The sequence below is a fragment of the Cotesia typhae genome, unplaced genomic scaffold (assembly GCF_013202065.1).
Source record: "Cotesia typhae breed Kobodo isofemale line unplaced genomic scaffold, CoteBio_Ctyphae contig_5, whole genome shotgun sequence".
Lineage (NCBI taxonomy): Eukaryota > Metazoa > Arthropoda > Insecta > Hymenoptera > Braconidae > Cotesia > Cotesia typhae.
In genome coordinates this window covers 6600426-6626380 of record NW_027423757.1, presented here as the reverse complement: position 1 = coordinate 6626380, position 25955 = coordinate 6600426, and the positions used below count along the sequence as shown (strand labels likewise).

Here is a 25955-nt window from a genome sequence, read left to right as displayed (position 1 = left end):
TGTATCCACGAGTTCTTGTCTCGTGTTTTTTACTTGATTGAATACTAAACGAGATTTCATTTTTGATTCTGCGTTTATAAAACTTTTATCTCTCTACATTTGGATTTATACGTGTTAACTATTTTATAAATCCAACGAGATGGCCTGGCTGACCATTAAAATACCACAACCACTGCCGCGTTATAACTTTTATCTATTGATGATAATAATACAAAACATGAATTCATAACTGTGTATTTTATTGTATCTCAATAAAATTTATAGTGTGTGGTAGAGATGGAGGTAAACGAGATAATTATGGAAATATATGAATCAGAGTATTATGGTAGTAAAAAGTTTTTCAAAGTTTATGGATTTTATTTTCTCTTATTGCTTTTTTAGTTGCAGATTTAACTATCAAATAACTCAACTGAAAGATTTTAATTTTCTGCTTAAGCTATGTCTGTTTGAAAACTCTGAAAATACTTAAAACCCCCTACGGCAGTATCCTCTAGTCTTTATAAAAGTTTAATAATAAGTTGGAAGCACACAGTAATTATCTCAATGTAGTTTTATCGTTTAGTGTTACAAAGTTCGATAAAATATTTTGAAATTATATAAGTTTTGAAGTAGAAAAATTCACAAAAATATAACACACGAAAAAATTTCAAATCAACAAGTCCCATGTATTTCATTTTTCTAAATAAAATTATTTAAAATTAATGTTTGTCAAAAATTTATTACTTTTATAAACGGAAAAATTTCTTAAAGTTAGTCTCATTAAATTTAAAAATATACAGAATCTGTTATTTCTTTCCTAATATTCAATCCCCAGATCTGAAAAAAGAAAACGTAGCCGTTCACGAGACGATAAATTTAATAAAATACGATATTCAGCTTTCTGAATGTAGAGTGTCATGTTTGTCGACTTGTATATTGGAATTCTCCTCTGGGAAAACCTCAACAACTAAATAGAAAACTTTTCAATCTAATTATTTATTTGTTTGATATTTTCTCTGGAGATTTATATTTCGTTTGATAACAACTGGTTAAGTTTACTTAGGTAAATATACATTCAATGCAAATAAAAACATTTCTCAGGATTTAACAAGAACGCGTATTTGCGGCTTTTCTTTAAATAAAAGATACAAATAAGATTTTTGTTCAAATATTTTTCCAACTATTATTTAAGAGAAACTTGAATTTGTTTTCTTAGATTGATAATTTATAAAATCATACAAGACTTTTATTATCATTATGTTTGAAATAGTTTGAAAAAAAGTGAGTACTGAATTTATTGCTACATTTTGGATGACAAAGGGGTAAAATAAAAAAAATATTTAATATATGCTAGAAAGTTATCAAAATTACAGTATACGGTACAAAAGCAAACATTGTTTCAATTTTGCTGTGATGACCTCCATTTCCGTCTCGAGTATTCAATCTCGCCCTTATCTGAAATTATCTTGCTTCATCTCTTTAAACGCAAGATCTTAGTCAGCTTGAATAAAAGAATTTCAGTAATCAAATAATTTGAGCTCCGGGTTCTGATTTTAGTAAATTTAAATAAATCTGAATATTCAAAAAAATTCTCCGATTCAAGATACCAAGCTGTAATTCTGCATAAGTATGAAGAATATATTAATGTAGAAACACAAAAAAGTTTGGTAAGTTCAAATGTACATGCCTTATGCGCTCATGTTATACACAAATTTATCAAAGACTTTTAGACACAATAAATATAATAATTAAATAATTTAAAAGTAATATCAGTCAATTTTCTTTAAAATTTATTTTTTACCGTAAATTTTTCCATGAATAGGAATGATTCTGCTAGTTGAACGCTCTCTTGAGTAGTGATAGTTTATTACAAGAGACAGAAACGCATGCGCACGTATACTCTATAAAAAACTGTTTACAAAAAAATATATTACTTATCTGATGAGTAAATATTACAACATGAAAATAGAATTCTTGTGTTTTTTAATTGTTTAAGAGGATACAATTAATTTAAAAAAGAATTAAGTGTTGAAATAAACAAGTTTTTATTTTTAGGCGACAGTAGAACACAGCTATTCCTTTTGCGCTTCAGGCAAGCAATTTTATTTTAAAGTCCACAATATTTAAAATGACTGTTAAAATTTTATTCTATGCAAAAAATTATTCACATGCTGGAAAAAAAAAAAAAAAAAAAAAAACAGAAAAACCAACGTGCAAATGAAAAAAATCCTGCCAAGCACACGAAACTTTTTTTTCTAGTGTATCGTGTTTCTTTTTTTTAAACAACTCGTGTATCGAGTTACTTACGTAATGCGTTATATGTAATTTGTAATTTGATGATGGTTAAAAAAAATTCGCTGGAACTTGTTAGACGAAGATTGACTGGTAGAACGAAGAAACAAATTAACCAAAGGAAAAACAAAAATCAACATTGCAGTGTTTATAAGCAAAGAAGAACGTGCAATTAAAAGTTTAAAAGTGTCACTACGTGTGTTTCTCTTTTTTACTGGTTAATCTGTTAATTTAAGTACATGCTGGGTACGTTTAAAAGTTTTTTAATTGGTCAACTCTAGCCTGACACATCATTGTAGTATAACTGGATATTAACTATCAAAATTTCTGTGTCGAACGTATAAAACTAGGTCCATGTGAACGCGTTTATTGGATTTAACCTAAAATTTCATGAATGAATAAATTATTAAAGTTTCAATGAATTATTTTCCAAGTTCATGTTGACGGCCCGTTGAATATATTGAGCGTATTTTTAAATAGTGTCATTATTTGTACGACAGTGAATATTTTAAGAATTAACCCCAAAAAGGTTTGAATTTAATTATTTATAAGCTACATGAGTTAAGAGAATACGAAAATTTTTGTCTCCGATGTATTTTTATGAGAAAATAAGTTTTTAAAGTTAAATTGAGTATCATCGAAAAGCTCTTGACCTGAATCTGTGCCTCTCCAAGATTTCATATGATTTGCAATCATAGTCAATTTATTATTATAAGTTTTTGGAGTAGTATTAAATAGATCCGATCTTCGCGCTAGATGAAATTTATTTATTTTACTTGGTACATGTTAAATATTAATCCATACAATTAAGAGAATAAGAAACATTGTGTATCTATATTATAAAATGAGTTTCTTTACTGAAATTTTATACTATCAGAAACCTTATACTCTAGGTTATTTCACGGTTTGATATTTTTTTGTTGACAGTCAATCTATCACCTAAATAATCAAAAGAATAAAAACATATTTAGGTAAGTTTTTGGAACAGTTTGGAAGAGTTTTTGGTTCTATAAAATTGCTCCGTAACATTTTTCATTAAATTACTTGTAATCGATCCTATCATGCTATTATTGTTCTTTAAATTTATTTTAAAAGTGCCCAAACTATCGATGGTATGATCAAAAATAATGAAGCAAAGTTTTTTTAATCTATAATTTATATAATACAGTATTTGTATATTATAATTATATTTAAAAAAATATGTAAGAACGTTTAGGTAAAATTGCATTTGAATATATCAAAGCAAACAAAAATAATTTATATATATTGACTCTAATGCAACAATGTATGAGATATCGTTGAATACGCATTGTGAAAATCGTATTGTAAGTTTCTCGGTTTCGCCAGATGTAATCATGTATGACTATATCATTGAGTTTTTCACTGAAAGTTGTTCCAATCTGAATATTTTAATTCACCTAGCCAAGTTTGAGCGAATATGGCTGCTTATTTAACTTTATAAAGTATTTTTGATAAGAATTATTGGTCGTAAATACTAATTACATTATGTTAGAACGGTATTTTTGAGCGAAATAAAAAATTAAGGCAACAAAAATAGATCGTTAGGGTCAATGTTTACATTGTAATTATGCTAAACTAGTCAAATATATCGTGCAGTTTATATTAGATTATAATCGTTAATTCTAATAGCACACCAATGGAGGAATTTAAGGATCCCTGCGATCGCAAAAGTTAAACAACAGTGAGCTGAAATAGGACTCTCATAAACGTAGCCGCCGCTAAGAATGGTTAAACTGACTTATAAACTTGTAATTTAGAAATTAAACGTGTCATTGATTAAATGGTTTTAAATATCGGATAGTTTTCTGTAAATTGCATTAGGTATCCTTACTAATGTTATAAATGTGAATGCATGTTTGATCTACTTAACTGATCATCATGAAGCTTTGTACAAATATTCTTGGAGGTATTAGAAGTAACATAGAATACTTTTGATTAAGAAAAAAAAAATTAATTTCTACGAAAGACAAAAAAATTTTTTGTCAAAAAATTATAATCACATTGATTCAGTTCTATTGTAATGTTATGATCTTTGATATTCATCTAAGGGCTTCAACGCGAGCGAAGCCGCGGGTAAAAGCTAGTATTCATATATAATTACATAAAATAATCAGGACTGTTAGCACAGCCAATTATTTGGATGAATAATTACAATATCGGTCGATTGAGAAGAAAATCTATTAATTAATCTGAAGCAAGTTTTCAGTGTAAAAATTTAATAAATAGAAAAAACACTTATTTTAATGAAGTACGTAAATTTTGAATAATTTGATTCATTGAAATGGGGCTTCCACTAAAAATTGGAGGCGATAAAGCATGAATACTGATAAAAACATAACGTTGGTTTGAGGTTGAGCCAGAACTGAGATATGAATGTTTGATTAAAGTTAGAAAAATGAATAGGATATGTTAAAGTTTGAATCAGCTCTGGAATACCTAAGTTACAGAAATAGTATGTATTGGAGAATCACAGATCAAGAAGTCGGTGGGTCAGATTTTTTTTTATCAAAAAATAAACCCACGAACCATTGAGATTCCAGGCTCTTTCGACTACCAATACGTTTTTACTTCTTCACTTTCAAGACTCAACGATTTCGATTGAAAAATGGGCAATTGTCCAATGAATGTTTTCTTTCACCATAATAAACATAAAAAGAAAAAAAAATAATAATAAAAAACTACCTAAATTTCATAAAACTAAAATACCAAGATGAAAACTCACCTTATCCGATTGCTATTACAAGTACACTCCACTTGAGTAATAACACTTTTGCCTTATTGTTGTAGCATAGAATGAAAAAAAATTCAACATTTCACTTAACAGTTTAAGTACACCATTACACAAATTTATTTTATTTCAAGTAATATTGAATTTTTCTACAAGATCAAAACAATTCCATAAATATTAATTAATCCACCTAATTAAATATATTTGCAGAACACAACCAATATTATCTGAAAAGCACTTACTACCAACAAAATAAAGAGCTAAGTCTATAAAAATAACGAAAATAAACCCGAGTGTTGATAACAATCCTTCTATAAAGTCAGTTATCTTAGTACATGACACATTGCGCACGTGACGAACACGATTTGCAGTTGAGAGATGGAAACGGGTATTTAAACGTCAAAAGTAAGAGCGACCACGTGACAATCGGTATGGCCATATGCTCGTTACGTACTACACTGAGATACTGGAATGCTGGTACTTTGTTTTTGCAGCGAGAACCAGCAACTGTGCATCCACCCTGTTCATATTTACCCCTCTTTTGACTTAAGAGTGCTCCCCACCAGTAACCTGCACCCCTCTCACGGTCTGTAATCCAATCGCACTCCACGAAGTCTCTCCCACTCCCAGAATTCTGTCCCCTCTTTGCGCGAGTTTCCAGTTCCCCCACTTAACCTTTTTGTTGGTGAAAATTTGGCTTGCGCTTTCTCACCCTTTCACGGTACTTCCCCGGTGGATCTGACTCTCTCATTTTCTCACAGCACCCTCACGCGACCCCAGAATCGATCCGATGTCGTCCAAGCGTGTGCGCGCTAGCGTACGACACTTCTACTTCTTTCTCTATCGCTCTTGCTGCTGTATAAGTTCGCTATGTACTTTGCTTTTGTAACTGCCAACGATTTCTTATATATATATATATATATATATTACACACACATACATTCATAACTACACATAAATTTATACATACATATATCCATGTATATGTTGACACCGAGGTGTTTGCAGTGTTAGATAGCACTTCAAACGGAACTAGGTTTAGAGATCTCGACCTGCAAGGGTTTGAGTCATCTTAAAGTTAACAAAGGTCTTGTCTCATTAGATTTCTACGTCTAGGTATTACTACTGCTACTACTTATCTTCCGCTTCTTACTATTATGTAACTATTACTGTATTGCTATATTACTATTATTACTACTACCGTGGCTATAACAACAATATTAATATTATGACTACAAAAGTTGGTGTTGAAAAAAAAAAAAAAAAAAAAAATTGTGAGCTCTACTATAATCTAGACATTATTAAATTTTGGAACATTAAATAATAAAAAATTTACAAAAATTATTTTAACAGTTAAATAAAGTTGTAAAATTATCTACTGAAGTAATAAAAAATTTTTTTTATAAAACTCTTTGTAAGTAAGTTGTTTTATTCTGTTTATATTATTAAATTTAATTTTTTAAATAAATTAATCCTCAGAAAATTAAATGAGCACTTATGTGTTTAAACAAAGTTTAATAATTAATAAATCGATGTTGCTGATGCAATAAATCTTATTATAAATAACAGAAGTTAGTTTATTTATTTATTTTTAGTAAATATTATTACGTGAATTAAATGATATAAATAGAATACTAAATGAGAAATTACGAATAAATGGACAAATAGTGTCCTAATATACGTAAAACTCTAAAAAATGCTTATCAAAGCGAGTATTTTTAGTATTTTTTGGGGCGTCAATCTCAATGTTCTCTTGTCCATCAGATAATAAGATTTGTTTGGCACCTGTGGCTCGCATTGATTTCACATCTATTTCGCATTTACCCTTCGGCCATTTTCGGAAACGATTCGATGACTGACCAGTGGTCCTTCCATATATACGCACCACTGGTAGAGATAAATGACGTGACTTGATTGTTTCGGATCCGGTCATAGATCATGCCAGTTTCATGGTTCTTCAATGTGTTGTCTCGTCTATATTGCTACTAGTTAGTGGAACCAGTACCGGACACACACAAAGGTTATCACTGATATATAGTTATAACAGCTAACATATATCTGGTCATGTATATGTTTTTGCAATATTCATCAAAAGTAGTCATTATTACAAAATTACATTTCAATGTTTTCAGAAAAAGAATCTAACAAAATCAGACGTTGATAAATAACTTATTTGTAAAAATCGATGTTTTATGAACAGAAAAAGCGAAAAATTATCAAAAAAATATGATGAGTTCATAAAAAAAGTTAATTTAATAATATTTGTATAAAAAAATTATTTTTATCGTGGGAGTGTTTATTTCAAGTGATCTGATAAGACACAATAGTCCTTATGCATTCTTTTGATAGATATATATTTTGCGCAAGACACAATCGGGTTTCTTGATTGCAACTTAGAGCGGAAAATCGTCTTATCTATGTATCATTTATGTAAAAATGAACTGATGTAAGTCTTATGAGTTTTATTTTTATGAAAAAAATAATATTGACTTTAACCGTGTGTTAAAACAGAGCAGCTAACTTGTTAGTAAATTTAAGATAATAAATTTATTGAAATACTTTTACGAAACTTATTACTTTGACTTAAAAATTTTCATAACTTCTTTTGACAAGTTCTTTGATATAACATTGTTGGACAACTTCATGAAGGGATATATATTTTATTATAAATAAAACTCTATTTTAATTTCAGAAAAACTTGCTTCATTTTCTTCTCAAATTAACAATTTGTCGAGGAGTTTCTGATAAAATATTAATTATTTATCGTCTTATGAAAACCATTTATAAATTTAAATAACATAAAAGAAAACCGGTAAACTGATCGTTGAGCCCCGCAACACAATCATCGACAAAATCAGTAAAGAAAGCAATAAAAACTAAACAATCATAAAATAAAAAAAAAGTTTGTCCATGCGCTGTCCACGGTCTATGTCGAATTTTTGCGATCTTTTTATTATCAACTCTTTTTTTGTACTGTCACAGTATCTAGAGGAATAAATTATACGTATAGATGGTGTATGTAAGAGACAGAGAGAGCAGGATGCACCTAAATCTATACGTCAAAAAAAGCGGAAACACATGGACGATAAATCTCATAAAAAAAAAAAAATAAATAAAACAGAGAATTCATCAACTTTTATTAATATCTTTCAAACGGTAAGGAATTTGATACCAAAAGTCAATAGGATTCATTCCACAGGTAAGTAGAAAGTTATGCAAGGAAATTAAGATTAATTGAATTCATGCGACGTCAATTGTGATGACACACTATCGTATACATCTGAATAGACGGCGTTATAAATTATTTTTTTATCATATCTATATTAGAATTCACAAACGTTCATTGTTTTAATTTATGTTATTTGTGTAGGTCTCTTTCAACTTGCGATAAATATAGATTTTTACGTGGAAATTCTGAGTATAAAATTTCGAGGTTTCTAATATTTTTTTCTCGACTGACGAATTGCGACTGATGCATCACCAATTATTTTTGATTGCGTGTTCGCAATGGTCTATTTCAAACAGTAGAAGCAATATTAATTGAAAAAAAGCATTTTGACGGGATTTTTAGAATTGAACTTTACGAAAATTTCTCTAGATTTTATATTTCATGTAAATTGCTATTCTCTTGCCTTTTTCAATTTTATGATTTTACATGTGAATCGACATTTTTGTTAATTGAGATAGACAATTGAGAAAAAAAAAACTATTTTATCGTTGTAACATTCAGCTCAAAGTGGTGTTTGATTTCCTGGGCAATTTCATCAGGATAATATAAGCCCTTTCGAATATAGACCACTCGAGTCGAGAAATTCAAACCTACAGCTTAACCTTCTAATTAAAATGTATATACATATCTACTGAATACATATACTGAAGATGTTCAGTTGAAGTTCATTGATGTATAGTATATTAATTGACTATACATTTAAAACCTCACTCCAATTCTGGTGGTAAAATGAAGTTGAAATTTCTGAACTGAATTCTACCAGTTGTATTCGTCAAAGTTTTTACAGGTCAGCTAAGTTTACTTAACATCTCTAAATAAAAAAAAAAAAAAAAAAAAACGCATTAATTAAACAAGCACTTTCATATAGTAAAATAACAACGAAAATGTACAACTGTGAAAAGTAATGATATAGTATATTATATTTTTGAGCTTTTGGCTGTCATTTCAGTGAGAAAATATTCTCACAAAGAGAACTGTAAGAAGGAACGGAGGGCTGTACACAATGTGAAATGGCCTCAGGTTGCAGCAAACTCACGCCACGTTGCCGGACGTAGGACGTAGACATAGAGTGTAGAATTTAAAAGTCAAAGCAAATGCAGATCACCACCAGACGACGTTATACTATTCCCCAACTCTATCTCACTTTTTTACTTTATCTCTATATATATCTTTCTTTATGCATAAACTCACTCGGTCATTCTCACACCATGCTTGCCATCATCTCTCAGCACACAACGCTTCATACATTTTACTCCAACAAACACAACATTTATGTATATATCTATCTATCTATCTATCTCTAAATGCAATATATATACATCTACAGGCAGCTATATTCATGTTTACGCTGCGCTCCTCTTTGAAATTTCAAGAGTTTCAACCACCTCACACCACAACTTGCCGGCAGTTTGATAATTATCATCACTGTGCATTGCTTAATTCTATGTTACTGTTGGCGCTGCTACAGCAACGGCTGACACGAATATTTCATAATATTTATTATAGTTTTTGGACTGACAAATTTATAGAATACTTATGCAACTCCAGAAAAGTTATTACATGACAACTAGGAACTATTTATATGTTTTATTCGGATATATCATTTGAAATAAGGGAGATGCCGCCTTTTATGATGCAAAATATATATTTATATATAATTTTGTCGTTCCCTCTTATTGACATTCGCGTGCACTATCACACTCTATATCACGATAATTTTATATGAATATAAGCACAGTCAGATATGACATATGACGCCATTTACCGTCATAATCATAAGATATGAATTATTACTGAGTTGTGATGATCCTCGTTTTCAAATTCGGTATATTATGATTATGATAGTTGTTGTTATTGTATATTATATTTTAATAGTTATTATCTTTGAGATTATTTATTTATTCATATTCATACAAATAGAAAATAATAAATTATAAAATATGCTCAGATTCTTGCTAATTTTTAATGTTCTAAATAATAATTCGGACTCTGGGTTGGTATTTTAATTCTTTTGACATTTATATAGCTGTAGTTGCTGTTTGAAATAATATTTTTTGTTCTATAATTTTTAAATTGTAGAATTAAAATAATAAATATTAAAAATTAATCATTATAGTTTTTTTTTCCGAAATTTTTTATCGTTTTTGAAATTTCGTTGATAACAATTCAATGAAAAATTTTAAAGTTAAAAATGCTTTGTTATAAAATTTTGAGATGACACTGAAATTTTGAAAATATAAGATCAATTAGTATTTATTATTTTATTTAAATTACAAGTAATAGAAATAAGTAGAAATTCAGTATATATTGAAGATATGATAAATAAAGTAGAGGACTATGTATAATAACATTAATAACATAATCAGTTGAATAGGCGGCTCACGCAAATGTATATTTCACGACATTGCTCTCGCAGTTCTTGTAACAAATTATTAAAGATTATGTTTATCCGCGATGCACCCGAGTTCATGTTTCACCTGAAGTTGTTGATAATGCAAGAGACAAGACTGGTTCTGTAACGTTATATGAGCTTCAAGGGTTTATAGATTAAGCTAGAAGCGGGCGAATCGCCTCGACTAATTATAAGTTTCAAATACATTTATCTACTTCAATGTTTAATGATAAGTAAATATTTTGAAATTAATTTGAAGCAAATTTTCGAGATCTCAAAATTCAAACTTAAAATTTTTTATTTTCTGATTCCTTTAAGCTTTCTATCTGTATGTTTAAAAAAACTTGTAGGATACTTGAGAAAGATATAATTTATAAATTTTATTTCATACTGATGAAAATAAAAAATTTGGCATACAAAACTTGTTTAAGCTAAATAAAAGTTTTGAGTGAAATTTAATACCAATATTTAAGAAGTATCCTTATAAGCAAACTAGTCTTATTAAAAATCGTAGAAAACTCTATAACAGAAATTTTTTTGATCATAAATCTTAAATTCAAAGTTTTTTATGTTCTGACTCTTTAATTTACGTTCGCTTATCAAATATTTCACGTGATAAAATTGAGAACAAATTTTTGAGACTAATTTGTGATAATTTTTGATTTTTTAACTTATAAATCACTGTGAAATAAATTGAAAATAATTTTGAGTTTTTAAAAGAACTATAGGAATTAGAAACAAGACTTTTTGCTTACCAGACATATACTACCATCTAAACTACCAGGTCTGACTCAACACTTTAACTTCTCCTTCCCTAAAGTGATTTGGAGAATGAAATTTCCACTTCTATTCCCACTGTTGATTATACTCTCAACCCTAACATCGATCTAAAGGCAATTGGATATCATTTTAACTCAAGACCTAAAGTATATCATGTTGATTAAAGTTTACTTAACAATCGTTACTTATTTTCCATCTAATAAAAAATAATTTGTAGAATTAAATCATATTTTGAAGAAGTATTTTTCTATGTTATTGGATAGACTTGATGCGTTCAATTAAATTAAATTATAAATAGGTGTCGAGGGTGAGATGATTGATCCTGAAAAAATAATTCTTCTTTGAATTTTAATGTGCCCGTATTTTTAAATTTTATTAATAAGGAGAGCCAAGGAAAGTTGAAAATAAATAAATAAAGTGGATCAAAAATACTAGATAGCAGAATAAAATTCACTAATTGGCAACTGGGAATTAATGAAAAGCAAATAAAATCTACTACTCTCAGCTATACAAATAAACTAGTCTTCATATTACTCGCTAATAACTTGTAAGATGATAAAAATTCATTGAATCCCAATACGCCGTACAAGTAACCTAATAACGCTGTAAAAAGAGGAAAACCTTTATGTCTGCATTACGCCTGGAGAAAAAGTATATTCAAATATTCAACATAACTATATCAGATGAATAAGATAAGAGTTTTATTAAGGAACTAATTATTGAAATTGAATTATAATTTTTAATTTGTACTGTTACTTTTTTATTTTTTTTTGTTTTTAATATAAATTTTTCAAATTCCTTAGTTTATTAAAAAATTCTATTATATTAGCTACAACCAGGGTCATGAAATTTCATATAAAAAAAAAAAAACGAAAAATATCAAGTGTTCAAATGAATATTTGTTGATGTTAATAAAATGAATTGAATAGTGCCTTTGATTATGAATAGCCAAATATTTTCGTAGTGCTTTGACAGAAGATGTCAAATATTTTTTTTGTTGTCAATTTTAGAAGGGATTTCAAATATTCGAGCCATAATCGATTAAAATTGAATCAGCGGAATTATTTGAAAAAATCTGCAATAATAGAGTATTCATAAATTTACAAAGAGTATTTATAAATCAAATCAACTGAAAAATTTTATGTATTTGAATGATTTGAACGACTTATAGATGTAGTGAAAAAAAAAAAAAAATTAGGAGAACGGTTGATTTTAATAAGCATAACAAAAAAATTGCAATATTTATTCAAGGTGGACGTTATTTGTCGTTGGGAAAAAAAAGAGTGAGATTATCTCGTGTCCTCTCATCTGAAACATCTGTCTTATTATTGCAATGGACAGGATAAAACCATCGAGATTAACAAAACATAAACTGAGTAATAACAGATAAGTTAATTATTGTTTTAATTAAATTTTCCTAGTTTGAATTAAATTTTCTTAATTTATTTTTATAATTACGGACTTTTTAATTCTTTGTAACATTCTTTTGTCTCCTTATTAGCAAGATGAAAGAGTAAAATAACTATAATAATATATATATATTAGGGTGAGTCAAAAAAATCAACTATTTTTTTTTTTACAATTAATACGGAAAAATGGGTTACTAGGCACCTTAAAAAAATTCTCACCAAATATGAACTCTTAATTTTAATAGGAAGATCCTCCGCGTCGCAGTTTTTCATTTTTTTCTCAGTCCAATAGAAAAAAATTCATTCCTCATCATTAATTGGTCGTACAGAAAAAATTTTTTTAAGAATTTTGTAGGAAATTTAATGCTCTAAAAAAAAGGTATCTTATGTTTTTTCCGTAAACCTCACCATTTCAGTAATATTGAAGATTTAAGATTGATTATTTTAAGTCAAATGTCACTTTTGTTTATTAATTTTATAACTCGACAAGAAATGGCTATTATTGAATGGGCAATAGAAATTTTTGTAGCAAATTAACTGCTCTATAAAAATGGTATCTTATGTTTTGGCGATTAAATTAATCGTTCAAAAGATATTCATCATCAAACTTTCATGTATATCGATTTTAAGAGTTTTTGATTAAATAATCGAAAAATTTCAATTTAATCTATCAGTTTTGAGAAAATTTCATTTTTTGTCTTTAATGTAAGTATTATTTGAATTTTGTTTTCAAAATTTTTATTCAATAATTCCAAACTTTTTATTTTTCATCATTAGAAATCACGATCATGTTGTTTTTTTATAACGTCTTCAAAACGTCTTAAAAAATTTTTCCACTACAGCTGTATATTGTCCTTGGGAAAATTTCTTCTGTAGAGAATTTTTGTTTTGTATTCTATTTACTCTGTTTCCCTTGTGAACTAGCGCCACCTACATTTTTTTTTTATAGTTATATTGTTTTTATTTGTTTACATTTTCTACAGCATTTCTAGTGTTTCCACAAGTTATGATCTTGTATATGTGATAAAACGATTAAATATTTACAAATTTTGCGGTCACTACATAAATTTATATATTTATCGAAAATATGGATAAGGAAATTCATTTGATCGGAAAACCCATGCAAAAATTTCAGAACGTAAGTTGCCAACAGTGAAAGAGGTTATGAGTGTTTTTTTATCAGCTCAAAGTGTTATAATGTTCTATCAAACAAAGTGCTAAAAATGCAACTGATCAAGTTATTGAACTATGGAAAAACAACCAGATTCCGACTAGTGGATCAACTAATGTAATACAAAAAATTCTTCGCTATCATAATATTTCAGAATGAAATCAAAGCATTATTTGATATTGTAGATCATAAATCAATTAAACTGCTTGATAATGATATTCGTGAACTATATTCAAATCAAAAAAGTGATACCCGGAAAGAAATTCTTTCAAATAACCCAAATAAATTAAACAGTACTATGAATACGATGGAAGTAGATGAAAGTCGTGAGTATTTACAACATTTAATTATTATAAATTTTAATCAGAATTGAAAATAAATTAAATTGATTATAAATTATGAATAATAAAGTATATTATTGTTTTTCTAATTAATTATATCATAAATGTCAATATGTTCGTAGATGATAAATAAAAACTCTTTGTGTTCCTTATTTGATGTCAAAATGAATGAGTTCCATATTTTTGCTTCCATTAATTAAATAACAACGCTTATTTTAGATTTGAATCAACCCTCAACCAGCCATGAGATTGTTCGAAGTGAGGAATCAGAGTCATCTTCAACCCTTACATTAAGTCAAGCTACAAATTTCGGTTCAGATTTAGAGTATGTGCCTCAAATACCGACAACACGAGCAAAAATAAATATTCTAACTCCAGAGCTTATCTCAGCACTCGACAGAGCTAATGTTAGTAGTAGAAATGCGATGTTCATTATTGCTCCAGTTCTATCAAGTGTTGGTGTTAATGTAGAAGATACAACTCTTAGTTATCGAACAATTCAACGAACTCCCATGCTCTTACGAAAAGACATTGCTATAGGACTAAAAGATAACTTCAAAGCTCATGATAAATATGTCGTGCATTGGGATGGGAAAATACTGAATGACATTTCTGAATCGAAATTTGTGGATCGATTACCGATTATTTTGACTGCTTTTGGTACTGAGCAGTTACTTGGAGTTCCAAAAATGAATAGTGGATCGGCAGAAAATCAAACAGCAACCATCTTGTCAACGTTAAATCAATGGGGTATTATTAGTTACATCAAGGCGATGTGTTTTGACACGACTGCGGTTAATACGGGTAACTAATCAATGATAAAATATTTAAAAGAAAATTTTATTTTCATCGTTCTAGTTGAATTATTTTCATACATTAATTAAATTTTCGACACGTGCCCATTAGTTATAATTCTTTATTTATTTATAGATTTTAAATATGCGTTACAATTTTTATTAAATACAGAACTTAAAGTGTAATTATCTATTTTTACTATACAGGAATCCATCATGGTATATGTAAAGAAATTGAAAAGGCCTTAGGAAAAGAATTAATTTGGTTACCATGTCGCCATCATATTTATGAGATCATTTTAAGGAGTGCATTCGAAGTCTATTGGCCAGTATCATCCGGACCAAATGTTCCAATATTTGGCAGATTCAAAAATTTTGGGACACATTCGATAAAACGAAGTATAAATCTGGTGTTGAAGATAGTATTGTTGCTAATATTATTACGAATGAAAAAAATAATCTATCTTCATTTATTAAGCGATACTTACAGGTATTATTTAAATACAATTTTAAGTGTAGAGGATAATTTCTGATTTTTACGAATAATTGATTACTTTTGGTAGTTATCGCAATCCCGAGATGACTATAAAGAAATATTGGAATTGTCATTAATTTTTCTGGGAGAAATGCCACGAGAGCAAGTTTTCTTCAAGCGTCCTGGTGCAGTTCATCATGCAAGATGGATGGCAAAGGCAATTTATTGCCTAAAAATGTTTATTTTTAGAGATGAATTTGACCTTTCTAAGAAAGAATTGGATGGTCTTCGACAATTTTGTATTTTCATAGTTATGGTGTATGTAAAAGCTTGGTTTTCATCAACTTCTGCGACTTCTGCTGCTAATCACGACTTAGAGTTTATGAAAAATTTAATTGAGTACAGTAAAATTAATTCTTTAATTTCCTTGGCTACATGTGAAAAAATGACTTCACATTTATGGTACTTAAGTGATGAACTTGCTATTTTATCACTTTTTGATGATACCGTTCCATTAAACATAAAGAAGAATATTGTCGAAGCTGTTAAGACTCGCGAAGGTACAGATTCTAAAGCAAGAAGATTTATTATTGATAGAAAAAATTTACATTTAATTCTGCAAAAAATATAAGTGACTTTGTTTCTAAGAAGTCATTAAGACTTTTGAGATCTTTGATCTGCCGTATGATTTTCTTGACAAAAATATTGATTTATGGTCTACTGATGAGAGTTATAATGAAAATAAAGAATTTTTCGCACAATTGAAAGTTGTTAATGATGTGGCAGAGCGAGGTGTCACATTAGTAAGTGAATATAACCAATGCTTAACGAAAGACGAAGAGCAATTTCAATTTTTATTGCAAGTTGTGAAAGAGCATCGAAAAAACTACCCTACTTGCAACAAAAAATTGTTTGAAAATAAATAGCTCAGTTGAAAATTGAAATAAAAAACTTTCTTATAACTAATTGGACATTTTTTCTCTAAAACTGAAATCATAATATATTTATAATGAAAACTATGCTTTTTTATTGATAAATGATTAACTAAGCGATAAATAATGTACAATTTATTTTTTTAAATGTAGATAAAAATACTTACACATAAAAAAAAAGCTTGAAAAACATTTTGAAGTTTCTCAGTTGATGAAAAAAAATTTTTTTCGTGTAAATTTTCACAAAACTGATAGATTAAATTGAAATTTTTCGATTATTTAATCAAAAACTCTTAAAATCGATATACATGAAAGTTTGATGATGAATATCTTTTGAACGATTAATTTAATCGCCAAAACATAAGATACCATTTTTATAGAGCAGTTAATTTGCTACAAAAATTTCTATTGCCCATTCAATAATAGCCATTTCTTGTCGAGTTATAAAATTAATAAACAAAAGTGACATTTGACTTAAAATAATCAATCTTAAATCTTCAATATTACTGAAATGGTGAGGTTTACGGAAAAAACATAAGATACCTTTTTTGTAGAGCATTAAATTTCCTACAAAATTCTTAAAAAAATTGATTCTGTACGACCAATTAATGATGAGGAATGAATTTTTTTCTATTGGACTGAGAAAAAAATGAAAAACTGCGACGCGGAGGATCTTCCTATTAAAATTAAGAGTTCATATTTGGTGAGAATTTTTTTAAGGTGCCTAGTAACCCATTTTTCCGTATTAATTGTAAAAAAAAAAAAATAGTTGATTTTTTTGACCCACCTAATATATATATATATATATATATATATATATATATATATATATATATATATATATATATATATATATATATATATATATATATATATATATAAACAGTTAAAAATTACATCTTTTCGTTTATGATTAGGTCGTTAAATATAATAATGTTCTTCACAATAATTGCATAAAATTCCTCAGAAATTGCTAATATTAATTTCAAGTATAAGAAACGACGAAACACCTCTTACATATAAACCTTAATATGGTGTAAATTAGTGTGCATACAAGTATATATATATATATTTGCAGTAACATTGAAGTTGAGAATTGTATGTTGATTTGTATACCACGAGGATAATATCAAGATATTCATAAGTTTATTGTGTTTGCCACATACTGAGATTTCCGGAAACTTCCCAAGATATATACTGTCAGAGTTTAAACTTGTAATGAAGAATATGTTGGAATACATACTGAGAAAGAGAACTGACAAATATTTAATACGAGTTTACGATAGAAAATATTCACAGCAGGTGTGCAAATCTCTTCAAGTACATAGTACATTGTCGTGCAGCCTGTGAAATCTACTCGCTGTGTTAGACTCACGACTCATATTAAACTAAAATTATATAAGTTTTAAGTTATAACATTAACCAATTAGGAAGTAAATTATTTTTCCATTTTCATACACATTCCAAGCAGACCATATGGAGCCATATCAGAAAATTTTTTTAAGTGGTTATTGTTTAATGAATGAATTGACCGATTGAGATAAGTTTTGTAGTATATAAGCGGTCATTATTAATCTCAAATTTTTTAAAAACTTGAGCTTATAAATATCTATCAAATACTTATTGGTGAATTGAGAGATAAATTTTTTTTTTGCCTAATAGTCAAATAGAGATGTAAAAGTATCTTATAAACTCAACCAGTGTTCTAAGACAGATGTAACGGCATGGAAACTATTAGATAAGAAAGTACTATTTAATAAGAAAAAAACAAAGTTGTTATAGCTTTGCCTTTAATAGCGAGTTTAAATAAACGGTAGTGTATGTATATACAACAATGAGTTTCAAGTAATTAAAATTTATTTATAACGTTAATTTATTTGATGATCTATTATCCTAGAGTCTTTAATGACGTGATATATTTCATCCCGGCAACATAAACTTGCTTGTTTTATCTTGTTCTGCTTTTCATTATATTTTTATTTCTGGTTCGCAATGATATAATGAGACAGTTTTTCACGAATATTTTATGCATCGGGTTTGAAAAATGTTTGCGCATAATTTTTATCGATATTTTCATATAAATAAATTATTAAAAGTAACGTATTTTTTCATGAATTCAACATTAATCAAAACTTAGAGATTAAAATAAAAATTGCATAAATTTATCAAGTTCATTTATTTTTAATTAGTAAAATAATTATGGCAATATTGATCAAGCAGAATCAGACGTATAGTAGCAGCTTGTAGCGAATAACTTGTCACTTTTCTTGAAAGGTATTGTAAAAATGCAACTTTCCTTCTCGATGTCTTGTTTTGTCGGATGAAAAAAAAAAAAGAAAATTTGAAATATAAAAGATAAAAGTCATCGGAAGTTATTTCTTAATAAACTTAAGATAAGACAGACATAAAATTTCATTTTTTTATTTATCGCTACTTTATCTTCCTGTATCGCTAATCTATACTTCCATACTAAATATTTTAAATGTGTTCATACTAAATCCTTAAATTTACCAAACATTATCAGTGGTGAATAGTTTATTAGATCAAACATCACTTCGATAAACAGTTAATGCACCATTGAAATAGTTTTGATATACGAGTACTGATAATTATTATTTGATTAGAATTTTAATCAAGAGTTCGCTTGATTATTTTTATCAGAGATTTTTAAATTACTAAATTATATATTATTAATAATTCTTTTCACGTCACTTGTATTGGAGCATGAAGAGAACGTTTGTTGAGAAAATCGAAACAAGAAAACACAATTTTAGGCGAATAATGATTTATTAAAGTCGATTATTAAAGTAAATATCAAATGGATTTTCTCAAAAAAAGAAAAAAATTATTTTTTTCAAACTGTATATTATAAGAATAAAAAGTATACATTCAAACGTCTTAATAAGTTCCATTAACTATTTTCGAATAATTGAATAAATGTTATTTGAATAATAATAATCTTAGCAACTTTTTCAATTAATTAAAGTAAACAATAAATGTTTATATTTGAATTCGGAAAGTTTTTCAATCTTACCGTTTCATTTACATTTGTAAAAACTTTATTGAATTATACGGACTGCAGATTGGCTTATTGAACTATTTTAATTCTTCCTTATTTTAATATAAAAATGAAATTAATAATAACTTATCTTTTTTATTAATAATTTATAATTGTCTTTCAGAGGATTAAAGACAAAATTTAGCATATCTTCTAGTCCAAACATATAAATCCGTTCTTCCAATTTAAATATAAATTAATTTTTTATCGACATAAACAGAAAACAAACTGACCGATCATTTTATTTAAGTAAATTATTTTATATTCCATTTAAAAATTTGTTTTTACAAGTTTAACTCTTGTGATATTATCTTTTCTTTTTACTATTAAATTTATTTCCATTTAAAGCACAAAACGAATGCAAAAAATTTTTATTATCGATTTAAAAACAAAGTAACAAACATACTCGTTTTTTTTTACAGGAAAAAAATATGTGCAAAAAATATTATATTGATCGAACATATGTTTTTGTTGTACAGAATAGACCGGAACAAAATACGAAATTTAAGAATAAAATTTGTAAATACACGTTTCTATCTTGCTTTTTTATTTATTCTCTTTATTCCAGAGATTTATCAACTATATTTGCCTCTGTTATAGAAAAAACAATATGCTATGCAAGTGACGTCTTTTACTCAGTTTTTTCGACAATCGTTAATAAAAAAAGGTCTTTTAATAATTACTAGAATTCAAATTTGCGCGCGCAAGCGCGCGCCTTACTATAGCGTTTGCATATATTTTCATGCTCATGATATATTCGACCAATCACGTTACGAATAGTTTGATGCCACATACATTTCATCTCAATTTTATATAAGGATACATTAATAGTATTATGCAACTTGCTTCATTGAAGAAATATTTGATGTTTTTTTTTTAAACTAAGGGAGAATTACTATCCGAAATAAATTAAATTTTATAATTGAATCGATTTTTGAAAGTTATAAAATCACTCTCTATTGAATAAACTCTAAAATTGTATATGAATTATGTTGGTTTGATAAAATTACAAGAGTACAATGAAAATAGTTGCAGAAAGTCAATGAAAAAAATTTTTCGATCGTAGAATGGTTCACTCCAAGAGTCATGCAATATTTATTGTCGATACATATGTGTAAAGTGAGGGATTTTGGTATTGGCTTGAATTTGCAATACGGGCTTAAGGTTATGATCCATCCATTACGGGATCGAGTACGTCGTTATACGGCCGAGCGAAGCGAGTCCGGATAAACGTACGAAATCCCGTAGTAGATGTTAATTTAACCTTAAAGGTTTGTCACAAATTTAGCCGTGCCGGATATTTTCCTTTACCCATAACGTATTGAAAAAAATTTTTTATAACAACAAAAAATAATTTCCATTATGGTCATCTATTATTAGCGTTATTATGTATTAAAGGTTCTTCTATTTCATATATCATTATGTAAGCTTGAAACTTATTCAGACATTGATATCGTTTTAATCAATATTTCATTCATTCCATAAAAATTGCTCGTTAAATATTGACTTTAATGCCAATAATATAATATCAAAGTTATTATCATCTCATTATACGGATAATAACTACACACACTGTAAAAAATTTTTTGGACTCGGTGGGGTGTTTTACACCGAAATTTTTTACAATGCATTTTAACTAAGAGTGTTATTTTTAGTAACAAACTCGATGGTCAAGCTCCTTTAATTAATATAAATCATGTGTATCTGACATTTTACTTAATATATAATGTAATTTAATACTATTTTATTATTTTTTTATACTCGAGAAAATAAATTGGCAGCAGATTCAATCAGCCTGTACTCTGTAAAAGTAGAAGTAAACAAAAAAAATAAATAAAATAGATAAATTAAAAACAAACTGCGCTACCGTTAATTTAAATTAAAATTTTATTTTTTTCGCAGTAAAATAATAATGATAATAATAAAGTAAAGTTCCAATAATATTATATATAAAACGGAATAATAAAAAAAAAGATTAATTGTTTTTATGCTAGTTTACAAAAAAAAAAAAAAAAAAAAGTCGCATGTATTTTTTTACGCTATAATAATTTACGAAATTTTTTGACGTAAAAAAAATTTGGTGAATGCTTATTGTCAATACAAATATGATATTCAAATGAAAACTAATCCCACAGTGTAATACACCGAGAAATATTCTGCAATACTCGTTGAAACATGAATAGCAAACATAACTGCACAAATTCGAATTTATTAAGTCACACCTATACGTTTACATTATCGAAAGATGATTGTAGTTTCATCTCGTATGGGTGTAATTTCTGATCGAGTCTATTTTGCAGTAATATACATTTTCGTGAAATAATTTTTAGTATATCCATCAATAGCATGATATTAAAATTGACTATCTCAAGTCAGACACAGTCATATATGCCGATATATAATTTTTTGACCAGAGAAAGTGTTGACTAAAGTGTTGAAAAATGTTTGACCAGAGAAAATCCTCAACAGACAGCGCATAAGCACTAAATCATCTCCTTACAAAAGAATTAATTTTAAAGTCCTGACTTGTAAAATTAAAATCATTTTTTTTTCGCTTTCCTCAGGAACTTATCTAAGATTAATTTTTAGTTCTATCAACTAACTTTTAGTTTTTAGCTATAAATTTTATAAATTTTTTAAATTATGAAAATTGGCCATATTTGACAATATTAGAGAAATTTTTTCTTGATTGTTGTAAAAACAATTTCTTGATAATATTCAAGATTGAACATGGAAAAAAATTATCGGTAGCGTCTACCAATTGACGATTGGTTGTCAATCTAAAATTAATCGGTTGTCTCAACCGAAAAAAAATCGCTGCATGATCCTAAAGCTATAAGCTCTGTGTATAAAACAATTTGTTTTCTATGATGCTTATCATTAATATCGATATAAAAATATAAATTATAGTCGGAAGAAAAATAGTGAGCATTTTAGAAAAATGAAGCTATTTGGTGGTTATAACACGACACAGGCTGGTTCTCTTGGTGAAAGCAGTGGCGTTGCCTTTTCTTACCTCCACTGAGTTTGAGGACGATAAGTTTGTGAGAGGCATGATGAATGGGGTGGTATATCATGAGTACATCCTAGCTCGCTTTATCTCGACGATCGCGATCCCGCGTACTGTAGAAAACTCACCCGATATAGTACAAGCAAAATGGCGTCAAATGCCATTACATATACCCAGACCGGGTTGTGGTTTTTGTGTATACTATTGAAAGGACGGATGTAGTCGAGTTTTATTTATACTTCCACGTTCATCCTCTCCGGTCAAACATTTTTCCGACCATATTCGTAAAGGTTATATCATACCCTTAAATTTAACTTACTATAAATTTTCCGATTACCTTACAAAAATAAATTTTTTAGATTACCTCTCTTTGAACGTTGGATTTATCAAAATGGGCGATAAAAAATGTACTTTTAGTGTCAATAAACAAAAAATTTATATTTTTATTCACTTTTTATTTGAGATTTTTTGTTATTAATGTAATTAAAAAAAAGAAACCTATGATATAATCAAATAGAATATCATTCTGATGGAAATCATATTTACAAGGCTTCAGTAAATGAAGCACACGAAATAATTGAATAACGGTGCTTCAATAGCGATATTTTTATGTTTTTCGTTTTTTTCATAGATCAATTTCATCATACAGTTTCATTGTCTTTTAATCCGTTATGACAAAAAAGTATTTGTTCCGTGTGTGACTGCAGCGCTATGGTATGTGTGAACTAAAAGACGCTGGTATAAATCTTTTTAATGAATAAATTAATGAGATTTTGCAGTATGAATATCTTATTTTGAATTTCAAAAAAATTTTTTTGCATGTGAAATTAGGTTATAAATTAATATCCGTCCCTGTGGGTTTTTTTTATTAGAAAATTAGAATTATTTTCGTAGTGAAATCATCTTTTATAACGAAGCAACTAAACCGGTTAGGCCGTGCAAATTAAACAGTAAACGGCTGACGTTACCTACTGGTATTTGTTTTTGCCTTATCACTCATCATTATTCATCTGTATTGAACTGTAAGACTAGTAAAACTTTTGAATTTCACTGTTAAAAATAATATTACGTATATTATCAACTAAAAACACGGTTTAATGTTGAAACATCAGTATAAAATTGTCAAGTGTAAAGAACATTCAACGCGTTGCGCATGAGGTATGCAGCAATAAAATATAAAAAAAAACAACTTTAAAAAAGTTAAGGTAGACTTGTTCTTTCTTTTCGAAAGTTGTACACGTCCTTAGTAAATTTACTCATTGTTTGGTAAGCCCTTAGCGTGAGTCAACAAAAGTGACGGGACTAGTAAAACAAAGAAACTGTATATTTATATGAGATTGTAGGATCTTTTAGCATTGACTTTTGGCAAGGGTTAGTGAGTAAGAGTTGAAATAAGTCTATAAAAATGTAACAGTATTTATAACTGGAATATTAACCGTGGTCATTCAGTAATTAAATATTTCTGCCACAATAAATACTTTTTCGACAATATTTTTGATCTACCTCTTGTAGTTTAATTTTTCACAAAACAATTTTGATTAATCGACTTCAGATTTGTAAGTTGTTAATATATTTACAATTTTTTTTTTTTTTTAGTATTAATATTGATAAAAATTTTAACGTTAGAGAAAAATATTAAATTTATCTTTAAATGAGCACTAAATTAATTGATTTCAGAATTAGTGAGAAACACGAAATTCGCTTTATACGTTATGTGCTTATACTTTGTATGCGAAACTCTGAAACTAACAATGTATAGCTTTTAATTTTGTATTAATCTTTCGATGCATTTTCGTTGATTTTCTATTAGTTGGTTTAATGCTTATGTATCTAATACTATAATGGAACTATTAAATCCGTAAATTTTCAGTCTACGAAGAAATTTTCTCTAAAACTATAAGAATAAATAGGCGAAAAAATTTATTGACATAACTACATATGGCTTGAGCAAGTCGGGCATGAGAGTAACAAAGTAATTTATGAAAATTTTTTAACTTTTTTCTTTAAATATGTATAATAAGCTCCTTAAAAGAGTAAAAGAAGTGATTTTTATTTTATAACAACATCTCAGTTCTAACTCTCTTGTAAGGAGATGATTTAGCGACCATGAGCTCTCTAACGTAGATATTCAAGACTAACATTGATCGGATATTTACATATAAACATATGTGATAAATCAAGTCATATCTGGACTTATAATTACTGTAACTAAAATCACAGAAAACCTGGCCAAGGCACAGCTGGCTACGATAGAAAAACGGCACGAAGCCTTTTCTTACTGAGAATAATAATAATAATTCTTTAGATGGCGACAAGGAGCTTTGACTCAGTTACCATCAAACAATCAATAATAATAATAGCAATAATGGAAACCAGATTATGGAAATTGAAGTTGGTTTGAAAGTTTTCTGACACAAAGAGAAGTAATTAAGCAACTAATTAACTCACTAACTATCAAAATAATTGAAATCTATGCATGATGGAGATTATTGTGTAGAATATTTGCTTTCACATACATAACGAGTTCGGGTCGGAAGTATGATAAAAGCTTTAAAGTACAAAACGACGCTGTCGAATGCTTGTATAAATTGCAGTGTAATTTTTTGTCCTCTAAGTGTGAATACTAATTAGCTGGAAAGCGAACATAGTATATCTGTACGTAGATAGTAATGTAGGAGATCCTACTAGTTGACTTGAGTAATTACTTAACTGAGTAAAGTTGATGGACCAAGACGTGCAAGTGGTTAAGTCCCGGTCTAGGCACCAAGTTCTAGCAATGTATCTCCGTATACATGAAGAGAGTTTGGTGTATTCTCTGTACTCAGCTATCACTATATCTTACTATCTCTTGCCCACTTAGTCATCCTGTTGGGTCAAACTTGTCTGTCTGGTTATCAAATTAAGTGTAAACTACGAGATGTTATAGTGCATTTACAGCCATTCGGAAAATCATTATTTACATAAATAGTACAGCTCCACATTTATCATTTTCTATTTATTCTGTAAATTAAGTAATAAATAATTACAATAATAATTACAACAACAGTTATTCTTTTAAAATAAGTTTAACAATAAATATGCAATAAGACAATTTATGTTTATGGGAAAATGTGCGAGCGAACGACGGACATTTAATTCCAGAAAAGTTTAGAAAAAAATAAATAAAAGAAATGAAAAAATGTTTAAAGAATAAAATAAAAAAAATTAGAACAGAATAGAGAATGGAGAATAGAAGAATCGCATGGGAAATGCAAAAAGTTTAACGTGTAAATTGAAGAAGGCGCGCGAGCTGTGTCTCGTAACGTCTTTTAAGAAATTTATAGTAAAATCCTTAATGTAACTCG

General features: G+C 28.1%; 2 protein-coding genes across 2 annotated transcripts in view; one reads left to right on the top strand and one right to left on the bottom strand.

Moving 5' to 3' along the window:
• Positions 1-25955, bottom strand: part of Nlg-5 (neuroligin 5) — a 122539-nt gene that overhangs the window by 86181 nt on the left and 10403 nt on the right. The window lies entirely within an intron of this gene.
• On the top strand, positions 14208-15627 carry LOC141531033 (uncharacterized). The gene is made up of 2 exons (XM_074248502.1): positions 14208-14327; positions 14562-15627. The coding sequence occupies exons 1-2, from the start codon at positions 14300-14302 to the stop codon at positions 15152-15154; spliced, it is 621 nt and encodes a 206-aa protein (XP_074104603.1). The 5' UTR covers positions 14208-14299; the 3' UTR covers positions 15155-15627.